Raw genomic sequence first — 22,458 nt, forward strand, 5'->3', positions numbered from 1 at the left:
TTCGGCGCGTGCCGGCCCCGTCCCCGCTGAGGGCCGAGGCGGCGAAATTCTCCTCAGCGCCTGGGTCGCTTCCCCTCACAGGCCGCGCAGCAGCAGGCCGCGCAACCGCCGCCGCCGCCACAGCAGCGCCGCCTCCTGGGCTCCCTCGGGCGGGGCCGCGGTCGACGCCTGGGCGCTGGGCGGGCCTTCGCGGCAGCCTTTCCCGTCTGCGCCGGCCCTCCGGGAGTGCCGCGTCGAGGAGCGAAGCCGAGCGGGACCGAGGGGGGCGCCGTCCATGGGGACCCTGCCGCCGCCGCCGCTGCTCGCTGTCGTCGTGGCCCTCGCCGGAGCGGCCGTCGCAGGTGAGGGCGGAGCGGGGCAGGGCGCCACATTCAGACCTCCCGGCCGCGTGGTCTCCGCCATCCCCGGGGCTGGGGGGGCGCGGCGCGGGCAGGACGAGGCGGCGCGGGGAGGACGAGGCGCCTCCAGCCCAGGGCAGCGCTGAGGGGCGAAGGCGCCGCCGCTTCTCGCTTCTATTATTATTATTATTATTATTATTATTATTATTATTATTATTATTATTATTATTATTATTATTATTATTTATTATTTATTTATTTATTTAGCACCATCAATGTACATGGTGCTGTACAGTAAAGACCCTGCCGCATAGGGTTACAATCTAATAAAGTTGTAGTAAACAATAAAGAGGGAAGGAGAATGCAAACAGGCACCGGGTAGGGTGAAGCTAACAGTATGGAGTTAGAACAAACTCCCCGCGCCGGGGAAGCGCCGCCTCCGCCCGCTTACTCCGAAGGAGACCCCATGGGGGCCGGCGGTGCCTACTCCGTGGTAGACGCCGTGGAACGAAGTCGTGCTTGCTCTCTCGGGGGTAGTAGGGGCCTATTCAGAGGGCGACGGTGTGGCGTCAAGCGGGGCTTGCTCTCCTCACTTGAAGGCTGGAAGACTGGAACCTGTGGTGTTTCCAGACGGACAGCTCCTAATGGTACTAAGACATTGTGCAGCTATTCTGCCGTTGCCCTTTCAATGGGATTTCTGCGGAAAGAAAAGAGGCGGAAGGAGAAGAAGGAAAATGCTGGAGGGTTGCAAATGGAAGACAGTGATGTCTGAACCCCAAGTTAAATTCTGCACATAAGGCAGGACGGCTACACAATAAATTATAAGAATGTAAGAAGTGCCCTGATGCTGGATCAGACCAAGGGTCCATCTAGTCCATCACTCTGTTCATACAGTGGCCAACCAGCCATCGGCCAGGGATGAACAAGTAGGACAAGTAAGGAAGTGCTGCTTACTCAGAAGGAGACCCCATTGGGCATGGTGGTGCTGACCACTGGGTTTAAGGGCTGCGTACTCTTTAGTAAGGAAGCCCTTACTCAGAAAGAATCTCCAATTGGGTTTAGTGATGCGTAATCAGTGCGTGGTTACTCAGAGGTGGACTCTGTTGCGTTTGGGGGTGCTTGCTGCTTGGAAAGTGGATATTTACACAGCTGTGCGTAAATTTCAGCTCATTCAGAAGAAGCAAACCCCATAAGCGTGGAGGCGCAAGGCCCCTTCTGCTCGGTGGTGCTCACTCCCTAGTAAGTGTGCCTTAATGCTCCCCCCTTCCTTCCCACATCCTAAAGAGAACTGGGATTCCCTCTTCCCATATGTTGTTGTATTTGTGCGCCTTGATCTGTGATGTGGGTACAGTATAAATCACAACCCAAAGTTGATTACTTACAGGGCAAGGGGGTGGGGAGCGCACCTGGGTGTTTCCTAAAAAGTAGGACTGGTGGCTCCCGAATTACTGTCAGAGAGTCAGTGGCTGAGTTCCGAGGACACACTAATCAACGGTTGTTTCCCATTAAGTTCCTATTACCCTTCCAGTAGATGAGCATGTTGTCCGAACTTAGTCACAGTCTCTTGCCACAGAAACCAGATACTATCCCTGTTTGTTTACCTTGAAGTGTAAACACTAATTTCTGGTTAGAAAACACTAATGGATTGTGATGAGACCAAATCCAGCTATATGCATGGTCAGATGTGTGTGACTCTATGCGCTTCGTATTTTCAATTGCCTTTCTATTAACTTTGGCAGAAAACTGTAATAAATAGCTTTTTGATTCTGCAATCTTAATTCTTTGAATTGCACCATAGGAATGTTCACATTTGGTTTCTATAGCCTGGCCTTGAATAGATGTTGAGCAATAGGTTATGTGCTACTGTCATTGCCCTAAAGGACCAAGGGGCAGAAACTGAGCTTCATCTTCGGAAGGCTGTGTTGGGCAGCTGGCAGGTTTGACCGGCAATCTGGAAGCCTTTGCAGGGCCGACTCCAAAGGTGGTGAGACCAGGCAAGACTCACTGACCCAGCATTCCCACTTTACATGGAGTCCTTGTGAAACTCAAAAGGCAACATGATGAGATAATTCTCTGTTTACATATCCTACATCTTTAGCTCAAGGCAGGGGTGGGGGATTCTGGGGATACCTTGAACAAGAGCCCCTCAACTCCTGAAACTGCCACTCCAGGATTGTGAGCAACCTACTAAGTTCTCGTGTGATAATGCAATTCCGTATGCACATAATTTCAGTACCGAGTTTGATACTGGATGAAGAGTTTAGCATCATGGACAATCTCAACTTCTCATTTTTCCTTTAAGGCTGTGAGGCTTAAAATTGCGTGGGAAGTGCCCTGTGAAACTTTAGAAGGTTGTTGTGGGGAGGCAGGGAACAGAAGCAGGATGTCCAAATAAGACTTTTGAGAGCCTTGCAAAGTCACCAAATATAAGTAGGTGCATAATCCAGCTGGAAGCACTGGTTGGATGAATCCTCTTTATCACAGATTAAAATGTAGCTTTAAAAATGGGGTGCTTTAGGGGAGTCAGTGCTGATGATCTTGAACCAGGCCACCGGTTTAAGATTATTTTTCAAAACAAGTGTGAGTGGGAAGTTGTGTAAATCAGGGAGGAAAAGCTGTTGTTTCTTCATGCCTTCTAGAAGAGCTTAGAGGAACTCAAAACCAATAAAAATACATTGGTGGAGGAGATTGGCAGGATCCACTGATTCCAGGAGGTAGCTAAAACTAACTACGTGTCATGGCTCTCTTCACCTCCTTTGGGATTTGTAGTTTTATGTGAAGGCAAGAGATTAATTAGCATCCTTGTAAAAAAAAAAATTCCCAGGATTTCATAGACTCCTACTAAAGCAGTTTAAAGCCTCTTTATGTTTGTTCATTAGATGTACGCTAAATTTTAAAGCCACCTTCTGAAATTTTATAATTAATCTCTGATTACCCAGCTCTCTCCTACTGCTTTTTCCCAGTTTTCCTCTTGCAAATAACTATTCTCAGGGTCACAACCCTGGATCATATCCAAACTACAATCCTGGACCATATCCACAACTATTCCCAGTTGTGCGTTGTGATGTTATGTTAGAGAGGATCCACAGCTCAGTGGGAGATAACATCCTTTGCATGCACAGTTTTTGGTCATTTACTTCTCTAAAACCATCTGTAACAATGCTGGTGGAAAGATCTCTTCATGAGACGTTGGAGAGGCCAGATTTAGATCTTCCTCTTTAAGCAAGCATTTAATATTCAATCTGCTCCTTTTGTTATTAATTTTACTGCTGACTCTACAATGTTTTTAATATACTTAATGTTTAATATTGTATTTTTATACTATAATGATGATTGTTGTTTCTGTTGCCACTTTTTGGTTTTATGATTGTAAACTGCTGCTTTATTATCGTGATTACTGTAATTTCATTACAGTATGCTTTGTATTATTAAATAAGTTAAGTAGGATAAATTTAAAACGAGCATTTAAAATACATTATGACTTGCTCTACACAGCTGCCTTAGAAGCTTTATCTGAAGCAAGAGGCAGTGAAAAGGTGAATACGAATGAGAGGAGTTGAACATTTTCCTCTCACCCACCTTACCGCCCTGAGCTACATTCCCGCTGGAGCTTTTCTATGAGCCTAGTCTTAAATTGAGCTGGGCTAGGAAGAAAACCTGCCAGGAACAAGAATGCAAGCTAATGCAAGGTTATGAAGTTCACCTCCATTTATTGTTGTAAAAATTAGTAGACCTCTCACCTTCAGCTCTCACTTCATAGGTGAATTAATCCTAACTACTCCTATTGTCCATCTTTGTTTAACCACACACTTTTTGTTGTAAAAATTAGATCTCCCCCCCCGCCTCCCACTCCATCTGTTCCATGAATGAGACGGACAAAACACACAATTTTAACTATTCTCTTTGTCCAATTTACTGAACTGAGTCATTTGTCGCCTTCAAAACTACTGCTGAGTCACATGGTTCGGTCACTTCCTTCCTAATTGTGGGAGGAGTTAAAATGCCTGGGCTTCTGAAAATAATAATTTTCTCTTTGTCCTTGGAGACTTCAGCCTAATCGACTTCAAGCAGGATATAGCACTATGAAAGCGGTATATGGTATGTGTCATGGGTCCCAACAGTTGTCAGTGCACTTCACTACCACTATAAAGCGGTAGCGTGGCTCCCTCAGGTAGAAGGTTTTTCTTTTAGTTTGGATTTTTTGTGAGAGAACGATGAGGTTGGCGCTATATAGGTGGCTTGGAAAGCTGGAGGTGGCTAGGACAGAGGCAGACACATATTTTCCTGGGTATGCTGATTTCATAGCCTAACTCTGTGGTGGAATAAGAATGGGCTGAGGACCTTCAGTGCAGGTTGGACCAGAGCTGTACTTAAACATCCAGCTGCCTCAGGCAGATTCTTCTTCGTGGTCTCTGTGCATCACACATATGCACCTGCGCAGAGTTTTGATTTGGGAATCTTCCACAGCTGAGAGTTTTGGCAGTAACCCTAAGAGGGTTCCTTCCAATCCCTCAATTTTTCTTTGACTGCCATTGTGGCTGCATCATCGGGAACAACTTCATCTTCGGACTGCACATATTAGCTGAGCATTCTTATATTTCCAACTTCATCTTCTACCTTTTTCTTTTCGTGCTTTGTCTAATATATCTATATCTATCTCATTTATCTGTCACCTCTTTCATGATCTGCTGATTGTAGGAGTCATCAGGAGCGTATGGTTTTCAGGGGGCCCTTTTCAGTGCACCCGTTGTGGGAGCAAACTGGGTATGCTGCTTTCATAGCCTAACTGTGGTGGCCCCTATTTTCTATAGGAATAGGCCAAGCTGTATTTAATCATCCAGCTGCTTGAGGCAGATTTCCTGACTGCCACCATCCCATACACCTCTCATCCTCCAGTGTGGGATAATGACAACATTGAAGAGAGGAGAGGGGTGGCCCAAACTCCCTGCGCTGTAGGCAAGGACAAACACATAATCAGAAGGCTGACATCCACCTAAGTCTCAGACCTTTCAGGGCACACTAGGGGCACAAAAATAAGGGTTCAAAGTGGCACCCTCTATTTCAAGCCCCAAATCTAATGCTCTAAACCAGCGGTTCTCAACCTGTGGGTTGGGACCCCTTTGGGGGTCGAATTACCCTTTCACAGGGGTCGCCTAAGACCATCGGAAAACACATATTTCCGATGGTCTTAGGAAACTGTATTGACTGAACTATGTCATGTATCATCTTTTGTATTATTAAAGCTATTGTTATGTATTATTTTCATTAGCAAACCATCCCATGACAATGGATCGTGTAGAGAAGAACGAAAATAATTTTATGGTTGGGGGTCACCACAACATGAGGAACTGTATTAAAGGGTCGCGGCATTAGGAAGGTTGAGAACCACTGCTCTAAATAGTAGCAAGTCCAAACAAAAGGTTCTGAGTCAAGTAGTGAAGGTTAAATGGAATAAAGCACACACAAACTTTGAAATAGGTCTGAAGTTTATTTAGAATAAGGAAGGGAGAAAGGGGAAGAAAGCTATGCAAAGAAAACTAGAGACAACCAGAGAAACTTTTTGGAACAATGCTGCAGCAAAAATAACAAAGCAATACCAAACCCTCTCTTATACGTTACCAAGGGTCTTCCACTAGGACAGGGCCCAGTCCAGGATCCAAGAACTACATGCTTCCATCCTGGGTGAAGCACACTGGTTCTTTTCCCCAGTGGATCACAGAGAGAAACTAGGCAGTTTTTACATTAACCAAGCTGGAGATAATTTTACATGCTGTAGTAGTTTTTTGTTTTTGTTTTTAAAGGCAAGTAAAGCTAAAACTAAAGTTGCTTCATGGATGTGTCCTAAGTGGCAGCAACTCTTAAAAGAATGGAAAGTGATCGTTGTCCTTACCGTACTTTTCCATAGGAGCCCTGTTCGTCATGCCTACACTATCTAACCTCAGTTACACTTTCAATGAAAGGCGCTGCCTATTGAACGTGACCTGGAATCCTGTAAAAGTCGTTAATGATACCTGTGACCTAGAGTATGAGAGTGTTGTGAGCCCCAGTAGAGATTGGAGCTACCCGGTAAGTTTTCTGGTTCTTTGGATTCCTTATCAATTCTTGTACAGTAACAAATTACAGGTACAGGAATTGTGATGAAAACTAGAACTCTGCTGCTTCTCAGTCCGTAGTCAACCTCTTTCCCTTATCTCTTCACTTTTTGGCTGTAGGACAATTGTATGAAGTTAATTTTCTATGAAGAGCAAGAAACATGATTTTGTACAGCCATTTTAGATCAGGCTGATGGAATCTCTAAATCTGATTTGGTTGACCTGATTTTTCAATTCGACTGAGGGGTAGCATATAAGTCTTTCAAACAAATAAATAAATTCCTTTCTCCAAGGAGAAGTGGGCCTGTCAGCCTCTCCAAACTACATCCAATCTAAACTCTTTATGGGCAGAGTGAGTATTGCTGCCTCTTCTAACCAAGAAAAGTTAAACTGAGCTCATGATGGACTGATTGAATGCTTTTCTCATGCTTAGCTGTGCGCACACATGAATGTGACTTGATTTCTTATTTCAATACTTGATGTTCTGGGGAAAAGAGGGAAGACACCAACAAGCAAAAGAGAAATGAGGTGGGAAGGGAGACTGGGGAGTGTCAAAAGGTACACAAACAATCTTTAATGGCCCAATGCATTTGACTATTTATCCCCCGTGGGTACTTGGATGTACAAGATCATGTTCCATGTCATGCTCTTTGACCAAAGGTTCCTACGTTTGGTCAAAGAGCATGGCATGGGTCAGCTGAGTGTGACTTCATCCCTTTTAAATAATAATAATAATAAGAAGAAGAAGAGTGCAGACTTAATTTTTATGATGTGCATCTCTGAGACCTCAGTGCTGCCTTTTTCTTCCTCCGGCACCTGCGACTGGCACCTGATTTCACTCCAAAGTGCTGCTTTGCAGACAATAGGAACATTCTGCCTGTGGTGTTGGCTCTGCTGTGGGTCATTTGCATGTGCAAGTCATTACTTGTTGCAGACATCAAGAACGGTTTGTGCTCATGATAATTTACAAAACAAAATATAAAATAGATATTGTAAAACAAACCATAATTTAATTGATAAAATTAGACAGTCAAACAATCACAAATAATCTAAATAACAAGACTGCAACCCTACACAGTCTTACCTATAAGTCCCATTGAACAAAATTACATTTTCTTGAGTAGACATGTATTGGACTTCATATATACCAAGCTAGTATTTCTGCCAAAGATGAGGCACTGCTACAGGGAAGACTCTGCCAGTAGCCATCCACTTCTCTTTTGAAGGCAGGGACACTTGCAGAAGATCTCTGATAATGATCTGTGTGTGTGTGTGTGTGTGACAGAGAGAGAGAGAGAGAGAGAGAGAGAGAGAGGCATGTACACCCCATTTGCAGCATGAGTTATACTTTTGTTTTATGTTCCATGAATGAAAAGACAGATCAAAGAATAAAGAGAAGGCAACAGGGATACAGAGATACATAAGAAGGGGCAAGCTCGTGTGTGTGCTTGAGTTATATTTCTTTGTTCCTACCAGTCTCCCATCTTCCCTTCTATAACTCCAGCAGGGGTGGGAGGGTGTGTGTGTAAAACTTGTCCTACTGGTTGCCACATACATGAAGAACTAATTTTATATAAATCCTATCCAGGGAGGGAAAACATGCATTTTTAATAATGTCTCATAGTGAAGTAAATAGAAGGCCAGCTAAATATGTAGAAGGACAGGATTCCACAGGCCACTTTATTGTTGTGGTGAGAAGGTAAGTGGAAAGGCAGTTTTAGCTGCAGTGGCTTCTTATGTCACTGGGGGATGGGGGTGCAGTTCGGCAGCATCCCACGAGCATGCTTGTGGGGCCGCAGGAAAGGTCTTGGAGACTGTTTCTTGTTCTTGTATAAGATTCCAGCTGAATGACTAGCACTACTACATAGTTACATGTTGTCAGAAGAGAGACCCTCTTCTGGGATTAGGTTTGAATTTGGCCTTGTTTGAGATAAGTATTTTTTCATCCAGATATATAAAAATGATTTCCCCCTCTTTCAAATGTAGGAGTGGCATCGCAACCATTTCCATACATTGCAAGTAGCTCTGAGTAAAATCGTTTTTGGAGTAAGAACATCATGTTCGGAAAAACTCAAGGGTGGGGAAAAGTGGATTAATATCTCTCTTCCACAAAATGGTAAGTCTTCAGATGCCGTGTTTATTCCTTATACTGGCCTTATTCATTCAATTCATTTATTTTAATACGCCCAATAACTAATGTCCTCTGGGTGGATCACAAACAAGTAAAAGACTGTAATGCCATTTGAAGAGTTAAAACTATAAGATATTATACAAATATTTAGAATAATACAAAATAATACAATACAGTACAATGAGCAGCACAAGAGTCAATAAAACAGCCATAAAAGATTGGTAGTTCTTGAAAATTACACAAATATCTGTTTAAAGTTATTAAAACCCTGTGTTTGTACACTCCAACTAAGTCAGCAACGAGTTCCCTGCCCAGCTTCTATAACCAACACTGTGTACCTGCTCCGTCTTGGTCCCTTCATGACCGTATAGCATTTACTCCTCAGCATTAGAACAGCAAACAAGGCTGCGTGAGCCCACTATATCTTTTCATCATTCAGTCTTTGGAAAATTCTAAGCAAACTGTTCTTGGAAATATTACCAATTAAATTATTTAAAGATTGCCAGCTTGTTACAGTTAAGGCTATCGTATGTTGGCTCAAACTCCACAAAGCCAGGATATTGGAAGATAAGGCTGATGCCTTAACATATGACCCATGATCAGGAATGATGCTATGCAATGTCACAACTTGTGCTTGCTTACAACATGCACCTATTTTTCCCTGGTCTTTCAGATCCAAATCCAGATGGGGAGGAAGGAGTACCTGGGACCAGTGAATATGCTCCACATTGTCGTGGTCCTGTACTGCTTTATGAACTATCTGAACCTTCCAGTATTACTAGCGGAATCCTCCTATGAGTTGACCGATGCCTAGGATTGTAAGCAAGCACAATTTGTGACGTTGCACAGCATCATTACTGAACATGGGGGCAAGTCTGTTAAGGCATCAACCTTAGCTTACCGGGATTGTTTTGGGCTTTCTGGAGCTTGACTCAACATGAGAGAGCCTTAAATCTGGTCTTAAACCAGCAGGTTATTTTTTATCATTGAATTTCCCTAGTTTATTTATTTATTTATTTATTTAAGGATTTTTATGCCGCCATTCAGCCAAAAAAGGCTCTCACAGCGGCTTACAAAAGTATTTCTTGACAGTCCCTGCCCACAGGCTTACAATCTAAAAGACATGACACAAAAGGAAAGGGGATTGGGAGGGAGGAGGGGGGAAAGGAAAGCAAATTCAGGCACTACAATCTTAGTTGCGAAGTTCAGCAGTTACAGTTGACAGCAGGAGGGAGGGGGCTCTCAGCTGGAGCTGGACCCAGGCACGTTGGAGAGGTGCCTGACTGCTGCTTCTTCCTCTCTCAATAAATAGGAAATTTGTTATTACGCCGTTCTGGGGGGAAAATCCACAAATGAAAAAAAAAAGAAAACACAAGTCATTAACTGAGATGTGTGCAAATGCCTAGATATGTCCCTGTATATTCAGAATAGCTTACTTCTGAGTAAGCCTGCATAGGATTCCGGCATACCTTTCCCCCTTTCTCCCTCTCCTCATCTGTGATTTATCAGTCAGTGAGAGTCATTCCCTCAGCTTTCAAAATGATCTCACATCTCAGTTATCAGTTTCCTCCAAACCCCCGTTACTACCCCCAACCCCGCTGACATATGCTGATAGGAACACCTTTCAGGAAACACTGCAGTACTGGCAGCATTCTAGCTTCAGAGTGAAACTGAGCATGCCTGATATTGTTTTGCGAGCATTTGCTGCCATAAGCTTTCCTGGGAAGAAAAGCTTTGATAACTTAAACTGCTGCGCTCAGAATTTCACCAGACCATTGAAAGGCAAACCTTGACAAGTACATCAGCGGTTTCACCCAGAATTTAAAAGAAATGTAGCATTTACTGAGCCAAAGCTTGGAGGAAAAATTACAAATATGTCAGCTTTCATCACTTTTTAACTTGCCGTATCTGTAGCAATTTGCATTAGATCAGTTTGAAATTTTGCTGAATCATAGACCCCTTCAGATGCCATGTTTCAAGCTATTAGCTGAACAGGAGTTATTTTTATAAGCCGTAGTATTTTGAGGCTTGGAATAGCAGAATGTTTTGTTTGTTGACATAGCACAGAGGAAATGCAACACATCTTTTGAACCAGTTCTTTCCATTTAGGACAGCATAGTGAACTATCAGCTTAGTGAATGCAAAACATATCTAGGCTCCATTGAAGTCAGTCTGTGTGCTGGCAATCAGGGCCAAGCCATCATGTGAGGCTGAGGGCATTTAGTTGGGAAGGGGCCATCGCTCAGTGGTAAAGGACATGGTTTGCATGCAAGAAGAGGACCCAGGTTCAGTCCCTGGCGCCTCCAGGTAGGAGTGACAAAGATCCTGGTATAAAAATCCTGGATATTTGCTGCCACTCAGTGGACAAAACACAGTGCTAGATGGGCCAATTGTCTGATGCAGTGGAAGGCAGCTTCCTGTGAATTTTCTCTGCCACAGAAAAATGGCGTTCAAAACTGTAGAACAATAATAAAATCACAACAAGTGGAACCTGCAGCAAAGTGTTACCATGTGTGCTCACACTTTAGTAGGAGTGCTCCTGCATGCTCCCCCCCCGGATACTATTGAACTGTAGGGAGTTTAAGCCGGACATTCCAATTCCCTCCCAGGCCTCTCTTCTTCTCTTCTATCCAACTATGAATATTCCATGGCTGTTGAGCCTGCTCAATCCTCATTGGGCTATTTTTATGAAATTTGCCTCTTTAGTAATGTTTAAAATATGTTTTTATAGTTTTGCAGACTTTGGGGTTCCTCCCCAAACATGCTGCTGCACCCCCTTTATTCTCTAGTGGCTTATTTTTGCTCCATTCCTGTCCTGCACTCACCACCAGAATGTGCTATTAGAGGGAGTGATGGTTATGAACAAAGACATTAGAAGAGCCCTAGCAATATTCCAACAACTTTTCATATCTGAGAACTGATGAAAACACTTTTCGTTATATGGATCTTGCATGATGAATTCTCTCAGAAGGATCTGGGGAAGTCTTGGATACACCCATTCTGCTAACTGTCTCATGCCCAACTTCTCCAGTCACTAGAATGAATCACACAAAATAAATATTTGCAGATGAGTTTTATTTGTTGCTTTTGATGCCTTTGCTCTTCCTTTGCAGGTACTGCAGGTACAGGAGCTATTAATTTCAACTGCATTTGGCATAATTGGCAGCATGTGGTGTGTTCATGGCAGCGTGGGAAGAATGCAGCTGATAACACGTTCTACAACATGTCCTACTGGTTTGCATTTGAAAATATGTTTCTCTCTCTCTCTCTCTCTCACTCTCTCTCCAGAATTATGTGGGGAATTTGAGAGATCTTGGGGCTTTTCACTGTGAGGGATTTTAATTCAGTACTCTCCAGTTTTGAAATCTGTTGGGATGGCATGATGGAAAGTGGACAGGAATATCCAGGAACAGCTAAGTTTCCTTTTCCAAGTAGCAGATGCATTCAGGAGAGTTACTGAGCAGGACGATTTGTTTTAATAGCCTTCTGCGAACAGGACTTCCCAAATAGCCTCCTGTCACAAGTCTTCAGATCTGCGTAAGGAAGAAAACCTGGTTCAGTCACCATGGACTGTCCCTGTGTTGTTGAAATTCATAGACTGCTTTTTTGGAGGAAGGGATGCAAGCATTAATTTTTTGGAACCTTCCAAGTTCACTTTTTCTTAGCCTTAAATTTGTGTTGCCTGGCTTCCTTTTGCATAAATGAGAATTCAGTACTCAATCTTCCCCAACCTAATACCTCCCAGCTGTCTGTACAACTCCCATCATCTCCAGCCACCAATGGGCAAGGATGATGGGAGCTGTAATCCAAAACATCTGGAGGGCACCAGGTTGGTGAAGGCCACAGTTCTCAAATTACGGGAGGCCAGTGAGGCATGATTTGTGCCCCCACCTTTAATCAAGGGGACCCCAATGCCCTCCCTCCTAAATCTTTCCACCATGTCTCTTTATGGTTGTACTTCTGGCTAAGGAGGAGATTCTGGGTTGCTTTGCAGTTGCTCTGCATTGCTTTGTTTCATGTCGATTGTCATAGTGCCTCAGTTGTCTCACCATGCTGTTCAAAAACATGAAAATAATGAAGCATCTCACTGTGCATGAGCTGCCCTTGACTAATTTTCCTTGCCTTTAACACAAACCCTTTTTGTAAAAAAGAAAAGAAAAAAAGACCCGGTAAACATATACCAGTTTTATCACTTGTTTGATATATTGTGGTAAATAGGCAGCTGAAGAAAAGTAAATTGACACAGTAACAGCCAGTACCAATGTTCAGTGCAGTGCTACCCTGATTGCGCAAACAAACTGTTTCATTACTCATTTCTGCCTAAAATTTTGAACTCACTATTGGCCAAGTCTCGACATGTCCAGGGGGGATGGGGAAGGGGCCTGGTGGTTCTAGCCAGGGCCCAGTAGGTAGCAGGGGGGCAGTCAAGGGGAGCATTGGCAACACTGTGCTCTGGGCACCTTCAGGCCTGGTGCTGGCCCTGGTCATAGCTGCAAGCGAATTTTTGCCACCACTATATCTGGTTGAGTTCTTGCAAGGACCTGGGAGTGTGAATCAAAATCTGAGTGAGTTCCCTGACAGTGTGGACAGGTTAACCTCTTGTGCAGATTTAATGTGCATCCAAAATGCTCCCAGAAAATGCAACTCATCCACCCTCCTTCCCTTCACCAATTGTTGAGGATGGGGGTGTTGTGATAAATGAAAGACTGCAGTGGAAAGGAAGAAAAAGGTTAGAGATTCAATGGGGCCTGCCCAAACATGGATCTGCCTAAAGTAGCTCTCTGGATTGTGGCCACAGTGAAAGGCTATCAGAAACAGAACAAAACAGCACTGACATCTCTCACTTCAGGCCTGTTGTACTTTGCTATTTCCCACTTCTTGATGCGTTGCTTTTTCATGGTCTGTGGGCAATAGCGTGTTTCTCCAACACCATCCTGGTTTTATAATGTACTGATGTTGCTTTTCCCATCCAAGGTATGATGGCCTGAAAGAAGAAAAGCCGTGCACAAATTACACTAGAGAAAGAGATTCCTTTAGATGTGCTTTCAACTTGGACAGCAAACTATCCGTATCTCTCAGTATTTATATCCAAGGCAATTCCAGAGACATTCAGCCTGTGTGTATAGTGAATAAAAGTTCGAAAGACGGTAGGATTTTCTGTTGGTTTGTTGATGGCCTGCTTCATGCCAAAAGCCTTGGACTAAGAAGTGACAGTGAAAACATAAAGCCCATTAGAATGTCTAAAACAGCCCCTCCTTCTCTTCTCCCTCCCATCTAAAAAAAGCCACACCTTATTTCTGAAAGATGCTTAGACTTATGCTATGGCCACTCTCCACAGGGAAGGGATTCCATAATTGGGATGGTGAGTAGAGGATGTGGTACCTAGAATGCCCCTCTATGCACCTTGGCAGGCCTAATGCAACACACAGCTGGTGGATTGAGAAGGGGGTTGCTTATCTTTAAGATCCTGATGAAGCAGAGCATTGGAGGCTCTGTCTGATATGTTGGCTTGAGCTTTTATAGGTCATTGCCACCAGCTTGGATTGGTCCCAAACAAGCAATTAAAAGCACAGGAAGTGGAATGCTGTGATCATTGATGGGTTCTTCCAGACTCCAGCTTACTCTGCCTTGACTCCAAAGGCACCATGACTCAGCAACGTTGTGGATGTTGATGGGAGACTGCTCAGGAACCTTGCCAGGGAACCCTTAGGAATTTCCTTGAGTTTCATGGAAGGAAGGTGGGATATAAATCTAATAGAACTGTGCTCAAGTGGACAAGTTTTCAAAATAAATAAACCAGGAGCAGGGGAAGCATCCCAAAGAAAGGCACCTCCTATTTCCTCCTAATTTGAGGGAGCTGCTGGGACACTTACCCAGGGATGATGGAAGGGCTTAAAGGAAGGTGCAATGGGTGAGATTGGGTGAGAGATAGAGACACCTGTGCTAGAAGGCCCTGTATTCCTGAAAGGGAGCTGAAACAAGGGCAAGGTTTTCCACCAGTGCCCTTGCTCTGTGAAGGTACAGCATGCATCTCGAATGGGCGTGGAAAGCTTTGCTTAATCCCCATGCATGTGCAAGCAGCTGCAAGAGAGGACCACTGGATAGAACCCGAACAAGGGCATCGATTTTGCCAGCAGAGGAGAGGATGCTTAAGGGGGCTGAGAGGACTCAACGAGTCAAGGACTTCCTTCTTGCTTTGACCATCAGTCTGTTGACAGCAGCAAACCTTCCCTCCTCTGATTTGACGGTATATAGTCCGGGAAGCTAAAGTGGACCATCCTGCTGGAGCAAGGGATGCCTGTCTCCTTGCTGCCTGGATGAAACTGGCCACACTCAGTTGGATGTTTCCTCCTTCACGGGATGTGGATGTTGCCTTAAGGAGAATATTTGTATGTTTGATTTTAAAGCTCATAAATGTCACTGTCAAGTTAATGTTAGAGTTTTTTTTTAAAAAAAAATTCTTCAATATTCATTTTATTGTTTAATATTCGTTTATTTTGTTTTAGGTTTACCGATAAAACTTGATCCCCCATCAATTGTAAACATCACAAAGACCAGTGATGGAGTATTTCTAAAATGGACTCTTAGCACATTCGCTGGAGTATGCTATGAAGTAGAAATTAATAAAAACATATCAAATAAAGAAGTAAGTTGTTCTACTAACTTACAGTAGAACTATTTTTTATACACACAGTCTTATGTATCTATTAAGAGAGCAGGACTATTGGATTCTTCAGAGCCCCCACCACCACCACCACCAAACTGTAGACACTGCTACAACCTTGGAAGGGGAGCTCTGGTTTTGAATCCCTACCTCCACCCTCACAGCTGCCACAGAAAAAACACATGCCAGTTGTTTTCCAAGGTTGCAAAAGCGATCTTGGAGAGGTCAGAAACGGGGCATGTCAGTGGGAGGGGAGAGGTGAGGCTAGGATACAAAGAATCCTATGGCCTCTCCAGCCCCAATCCCACCAAGATGCCCTCTCTAGACAGGCTCAATGGCCCATCTAGAGGCAAAAGCAAAAAAAAAAAAAAAAAAAAAAACGGAAGAGAGGCAAAAAAATCACCTCCTTTGCTCTTCCCAATTTGCTGGCAGGGCACTAGATACTCACTGGATACTGTCTTTTGTGGGCACAACCCATTGGATGGCCCCCTCAATATATTTCTTAACCATCTTTCAAAGCCACTGTCTCCCCAATGTAGAACAGTGGTAGCCTAGGAAATAAATTGTAACAGGCATAAATGGAGCCTCAGTCCAGCAGTTTTTTGACAGATCTTCAACATGTTCAGAATTATAAACCTATTTGCAAAAACAGACAATACCAGTCTCCTGAGATACCTGACCAGGTTCCCATCAGAAAGCACAGAAGGGATGGTGCCAGCAAATCCACTCAGTAAAGATCGGGACGTTGAGTCATTTCCTCGGAGCTCCTACTGCACAAGGACTCTGCATCCAGGGACTCCTGATCTGGAGCTATGAGAACAGCAGCTGATAGCTTCAGCAGAGTTAAGTCAGCGGACTGGAAAAAAATTCTAAAGCAGCCACCTGGCCTCGTCTCCTCTTTGCTTGAGGCAGTCCCAGATCAGGCTTTTTGCATCAGCCGCCACCTTTGGAAGGTGGATTTTGCAAAAGGTTGTATAGCCTTGTTCAGAAACAGCTTCCCATCCAGAATGCAGGGTGGAGACATCCTTCTGCAGAATGTCATGTTCCTCTAAGGGAGAACAGACCATTAGACTGACTTGGAGCATTCCTTCTGTGTGGAGATGGGAAGACATCTTGCCTTCACCCAATGAAAGGGCTGCAATGGATGATACTTTGAATATTTTTGTAAGAACTAGTCTGAAATTAATTCAAGATTGCCTCTGCCCTTGTTTTCATTTCTAACTTTTCTCATGTTACATGCTGTTTCCTGAGCTTGAGACCAGTTCGGTATTTTAATTGTAATTTTTTTGCTCCATTACAGGCTTTATTTTTAATGACTTAATAGATAACATGGGTCACCTCAAACTGTTTTAATTTAGCCTTTGCAGGATGTCTTCCAATCTCCAAGTAGAAAGGACACTAATGGTAAATCCAATGTTCCATTTTCAAGCTCCCAAACCCTTGTCTGCTAATATGCAAGTCTGGCCAGTTTCCTGGGCAGGAATTCTGTCTCTCACAAGAGAGGCAGAATGTGGATTTGCTGCGACATAAGCAAGCAGAGAATTTCTTTCTTTCTTGTTGTATTCTTCTGTACCTCCTGTTCAAACATTTTATGTGAAAAGGCCTTTTCAATAAAAGAAATATTTGTTTTCAGCCAACAGAACATTGGTAGATTATGAAAACAGTTGGTTTGTTTTCTCTTTAAGCAATACAAGGATATGAACAACACAACACTCAGTCTCAAGCCTAATGCGTACCACACTTTCCGGGTGAGAAGCATTCTAAATAAAGGCTGTACGGAGAAACAGAACCTCTGGAGTGATTGGAGCAACGAGATGGAATTGGGTGAGAAGCAGCTTTGTAATGAATGAGCTATTTGCTTGATTTGATCCTCCTTGGCTAACTGCCTGATTGGACTCTGCAGAGTTATATACTGAATTAATAACTTGGGTTGATTTTATATTGAAATGGTTGTTTCAACTGATTGCATTTATTCTTTGAATTAACTTCTTGGAATCATTCTATTTTATATTGATGAATTGACTTCTCAAATTTTAAGAAATTATTAAATTTGATTTTGAAGGACTATTTGCATATTTATAATGGGCTAGCTCAGATTTAGTAGGTACTTCATTTATACTGGCTTTGATATGTGTTCTTGGTTTCTATGATTCCTTGTAAAATATTTTATGGGGGTACAAGATAATTAGTTTTAAATTGCAGCTTTTTGTCCTGCCCTCCGCAGGAGTGGGAATCCACAAGACACAAAAGACACCTGAGGGTGGCTTAATCAGGTTGGAGTAGCAAGACCTTGGATAGCTCCAAGCAACCAACTTGCTGTGATGGTCAGGAGCTCAACTGAGGACTTTTATTCCTCTTGGGCCAGAATACCTCTCCCAGGCTCTGCCCCATTTCTGAAATTCATCAGAAATGCCAGAGTCTTCTCTGGCTTGGAGCCCAGCATTTGATCCTCTCTTTTTTAGTTCCTGTCCTGTGCATTGCCTGTGCTAGGAAGCAGGCACTAGGGACCATGAGGCCCCTGGTGTAAAGAAGTCAGGTTCCTCATGCAAATTGGGGGGTGGGGGCATGGACAAAAGCCATGCTCAGAAATCTGGAATTAAAGTTTGGGAAAAGTTGGGAGATCTTTGAGGAAATGACCAATGAACTCTGTAAAATAAATCTAAATCTCAGAGAGATTTCAAAACATTGGAAAAAGGCAGTCATGGGGGTGGGGGGTGGGGAGACCACTCCGATAAATACTTAAATTGGACAAACAATGTATGGAGCAATAGAAATGCTTGTGGAATTTGCTCAGCTCTGACATGCAGGTGCAACTAAATAAAGGTCCAAGCTCTCTATGAATTTACTGGTTAAATTTATTCGTTTGGGAGAGGAGGCTGTAACTTATGCATTGAGCAGGGGGTTGGACTTGATGGCCTGGTAGGCCCCTTCCAACTCTGCTGTTCTATGATTCTATGATTCTATTGAGTGGGTGAAAAATTGCTCATAGCAGAGCATTAAATAAAAGTAGTAGCAGACTTCCACCATTTTAGCAAAATGAGAATTATAAAATGTATAGTTGTTGGCTGTTACAGTTCAGGCACATTCCCATATTAATAGAATTCATTCAAACAATAGGCAGGTTAAAATGTTGCTATATTTCGATGATGCGATCATATTTCTTGAACATCCCTTAAATTCCATAATGCCCTTCAAAAGCGTAATTAATTCCTACAATCAAGTGTCTGGAAATAAAATAAAAGAGGCTATAACAGAGAAACTACATATAAAGTCAGGAAGTTTTTCTTGATGTCCAGCCGGAATCTGGCTTCCTGTAACTTGAGCCCAGTATTCCGTGTCCTGCACTCTGGGAGGATCGAGAAGAGATCCTGGCCCTCCTCTGTGTGACAACCTTTCAAGTATTTGAAGAGTGCTATCATGTCTCCCCTCAAACTTCTCTTCTCCAGGCTAAACATGCACAGTTGTTTCAGCCTCTCTTCATAGGGCTTTGTTTCCAGACCCCTGATCATCCTGGTTGCCCTCCTCTGAACACCTTCCAGCTTGTCTGCATCCTTCTTGAAGTGTGGTGCCCAGTACTGGACGAAATACTCAAGATGAGGCCTAACCAGGGCTGAATAGAGGGGAACCAGTACCTCATGTGATTTAGAAGCTATGCTTCTATTAATGCAGCCAAAAAGAGCATTTTCCTTTTTTGCAGCCACATCACACTGTTGGCTCATATTCAGCTTGTGATCTAGAGCAATGCCAAGATTCTTCTCACTTGTAGTATTGCTGAGCCAATTATCCCCCATCTTGTAACGGTGCATTTGGTTTCTTCCTAGGTGTAGAACTTGGCATTTATCCCTATTAAATTTCGTTCTGTTATTTTCAGCCCAGTGCTCCAGCCTATCAAGATCACTTTGAAGTTTGTTTCTGTATTCTAGGGTATTAGCTATCCCACCCAATTTTGTGTCATCTGCAAATTTGATAAGCATTCCGTGCACCTCCTCGTCCAAATCATTAATAAAAATGTTGAAGAGCACTGGGCCCAGGACTGAGCCCTGCGGTACCCCACTCATTACTTCCCCTTAGTTTGAGAAGGTTCCATTGATACGAACTCTGAGTCCAATTCTGTAGCCAATTGTGGATCTACCTAATAGATGTTCCATCTAGCCCACTTTTAGCTAGTTTGTTAATACGAATGTCATGGAGCACTTTGTCAAAAGCTTTGCTGAAGTCAAGATATATTATGTCCAAAGCATTCCCACAGTCCACAAGGGAGGTTACCCAATCAAAAAATGAGATCAAATTAGGCTGACAGGATTTGTTCTTGACAAATCTATGCTGGCTTCTAATAATCACTGCATTGTTTTCAAGTTGCTTACAGATTGACTTCTTTATGATCTGCTCCAAAATTTTCCCAGGGATGGATGTCAGACTGACTGGTCTGTAGTTTCCAGGTTCCTCCTTTTTGCCTTTTTTGAACATAGCGACGTTAGCTCTCCTCCAGTCATCCGGCACTTCACCTGTCTTCCATGATTTCCCAAAGATAATAGACACTAGTTCTGAGAGTTCTTCTGTTAGCTCTTTTGTTACTCTAGGATGCAGTTCATCAGGCCCTGGAGATTTTAACTCATTTAAATAAATTAGGTGTTCCTTGACCATTTGTTAATCAATCTCAAACTGCAATCCTTCCCCTTCAGTTTGTACTTCACTTTTTCCAGGGGGGTCATAGTCCACATTTTGCACCAAGAAAAGATGAGAATTTCAGCCATCTTCCTTCAGATTCCAATATGCAACTTAAGGACATGATGGGGAAAACCAGCTTTTGGCCATTTTGTATTCATCATAGCTTGTTGATTCTGGAGTTAGGTCCCTGACTGCCTGTTGTTTCTTGCTTTTTCAGATGAGAGAGACAAAGACGACACATTTAACATTCTTTTACTAATTCTCATTTCATTATGTGCAGCAATCCTGACTCTCATTTTTGTAGTTTGCCTGAAGAGGTAAGAGACTGATTTTGCACCTTTTGTATACCGTATCTATATTTTTCAAGAGTAGTCCCCGTCTGTTTAATGCTTCCTATAAACCATAGAGCTGGTGGACATTTGTGGGCTAGGTGGAGAGATGACTAGCTATATAGCTAGCTGTCCACATATTCATACGTACAACATTCATTGATTCTAGTTTGCAAGCTTAAGAGGGGGAGTTATCCTTACTTAGTCTTGTTTCTAGTAGGTCCATTCCAAAATTAAATCCAAATTAGGTTAAGTTTCTAGATTAAGAAGTAGGAAGAGCTTGAGTGTTTGAAGAAAACAAGATCAACCTGTGCTTTGTTTTCACTGTAAAATACTATATGGAGCATGAAATAGGAGATATGCTGCGTTGTTATGTAAATAATCCTCAAGTACCCACCTTGAAATTTAGTCAGTTAAACAATATCTGCTATCTAGAACTCCTTAATTCATTACCCTTTTTCTTTTTCTCTTTTTTTTTGCATTCTGAAGGATTAAGCTGCGGATTCTTCCAACAATTCCTGAGCCTGGAAAGTTTCTGAAACGAATGTTTGAAGAGCAAAGTGAAGATCTTTCAGTGAGCATCAGCCAGCTCAGCTTCCACCTGATCCCACAAAATTTAGACTAACGTATAGCTTAAACAAACCCAGACTCAGAATGGTTTTGAGATGGTGGTGGTAATCATCTTCCATGTACCTTTGAGACCATCTCCCAGCTCATTCCTACATTTGGCGCTTTTCCAAGAGCAATCATGTGATGCATTACGTTGTTTCAAGAGACTTTTATTTCTCTTTTATCCTTAGAAACCATCCACAGAAGAGCCAATGAAGGATGAGCAAACTGATGTGTTGATATTCTTAAACCCGCCTAAGACTGAAAACTGAGGAACCAGCTTGCTGTCTTTACATCGCATGACTTCTGAATGTAAAGCAGATGCTTTGCAGACAGGGACTTTTGTGCCCAGCTACTGGACAATATTCTTGAAGATGCATTATTACACACAGCATTCTTGCCCTGGCATCTGTTTGCTAAAACATATCTTGTTGGAATAAGCAGGCTACAGAAAAAATAATTTAAATGGCCTACTTCACCTGATGTCTTGTCAAACCCACCCACCCACCCAATTTGTCATCTGTGCTCATTGGATCAAAAATGTGAGCATCAGGGCTTGTGTGAGCTTCTGTGAAGCAGCATTTACTCTGGAGGACTACCTCTTTCCATCATCTTCCCCCCCACTTGAACAGCAGGAATGTTCACAACAGTCCTAGCAAGGCTTTACCTCTTGTCATTCTCAAACTTTGTTCTAGTGAGATTCTCCAAGTTAAACCATAAACTACTCAAGTGTCTTTGAGAGTGCCTAAGAGAAAACTTGAGTTGGATGGCTAAGTTGGTGTATGAATGTTCTCATTCCCAACCAAGGGTATGATGTCTCACACCTGGATTCTTGGCATAACTGTCTTTTTTTTTGTCACAAGCATGTGAATATAAAAACCCTGGAAGGGGTTTATGCATACCTATGATTTTAGATGTGGAAATGCCAAGTTGAGAGCACTTTGTTTGCATTGTGTGTGTGTTTTAACAGATGAGATTTATTTTGTATAAATAACTTTTTTTTAAAAAAAAAATAGAAGACTATGTCTTTGGCTTTTTTGGTATCTTTCCATTTTTGCATTTAAAATGCCCTTGATTCTCATATCCTTGCTGGCTTGTGGGCTTTTATTTTTATTGACTCTTTATTAATGTTTAGCTGGTATTTACCAACACTATGGGCCTGCTGAATCATTTTGTAAATCCCCAAAAAACCTCCCCAATTTTTTCAGAATACTTGTGCACAGGAGGAGGCATAGGAGGAGGGGCACAGGTTGAGCACCTTTCAGTTGGTGTTAAAGTGTGCCAGGCTACATAGTTTTCCCATGCCACAACCCCAGGCGCAAAGGACTATATAAACATCAGACTAACAACTTTAAATAACTCTGTATCAGTTGGCCGGGGTCTCACATTTTTCTAAGGACAGATGTGCAAGTATGTGTGCCAAGTGCCACATTGGCCACAGTAAATCCGGGCATGATTTCATGTGTCTGCTAAGCCAGTTCATCTCCCTGCTTTCATTCTCTTCACTCTACCAAATATGGTAACAGGGCAGCCAGCCCTGTATGGCATGTTAGCAGTTTTAGCCACTGAGATAAACTAATTGCTCTTGATTCCTAGATCACAGATACATTTGAAATTTTGCCAGTAT

At 42.9% G+C, this 22,458-nt stretch overlaps 1 protein-coding gene across 3 annotated transcripts; it reads left to right on the forward strand.

The window, feature by feature from the left end:
• Window positions 1–262: 262 nt before the first annotated feature.
• LOC134409311 (interleukin-13 receptor subunit alpha-1-like) lies at window positions 263–21,838 on the forward strand. Of its 3 annotated transcripts, none has more exons than XM_063142008.1 (10): window positions 263–341; window positions 6,244–6,404; window positions 8,417–8,546; window positions 11,675–11,795; window positions 13,536–13,708; window positions 15,068–15,207; window positions 16,911–17,049; window positions 20,111–20,210; window positions 20,712–20,796; window positions 21,023–21,838. In XM_063142008.1, exons 1-10 carry the CDS (start codon window positions 275–277, stop codon window positions 21,101–21,103), a joined length of 1,197 nt encoding a protein of 398 aa, XP_062998078.1. In that variant the 5' UTR covers window positions 263–274; the 3' UTR covers window positions 21,104–21,838. The 3 variants fall into 3 exon arrangements, with proteins under 3 accessions (XP_062998078.1, XP_062998079.1, XP_062998080.1); XM_063142009.1 differs by having other exon boundaries at window positions 20,174–20,210; XM_063142010.1 differs by lacking the exon at window positions 263–341 and adding an exon at window positions 1,359–1,577.
• Window positions 21,839–22,458: the final 620 nt, after the last annotated feature.

Source organism: Elgaria multicarinata, chromosome 15 (genome assembly GCF_023053635.1).
Source record: "Elgaria multicarinata webbii isolate HBS135686 ecotype San Diego chromosome 15, rElgMul1.1.pri, whole genome shotgun sequence".
NCBI classification, from domain to species: domain Eukaryota; kingdom Metazoa; phylum Chordata; class Lepidosauria; order Squamata; family Anguidae; genus Elgaria; species Elgaria multicarinata.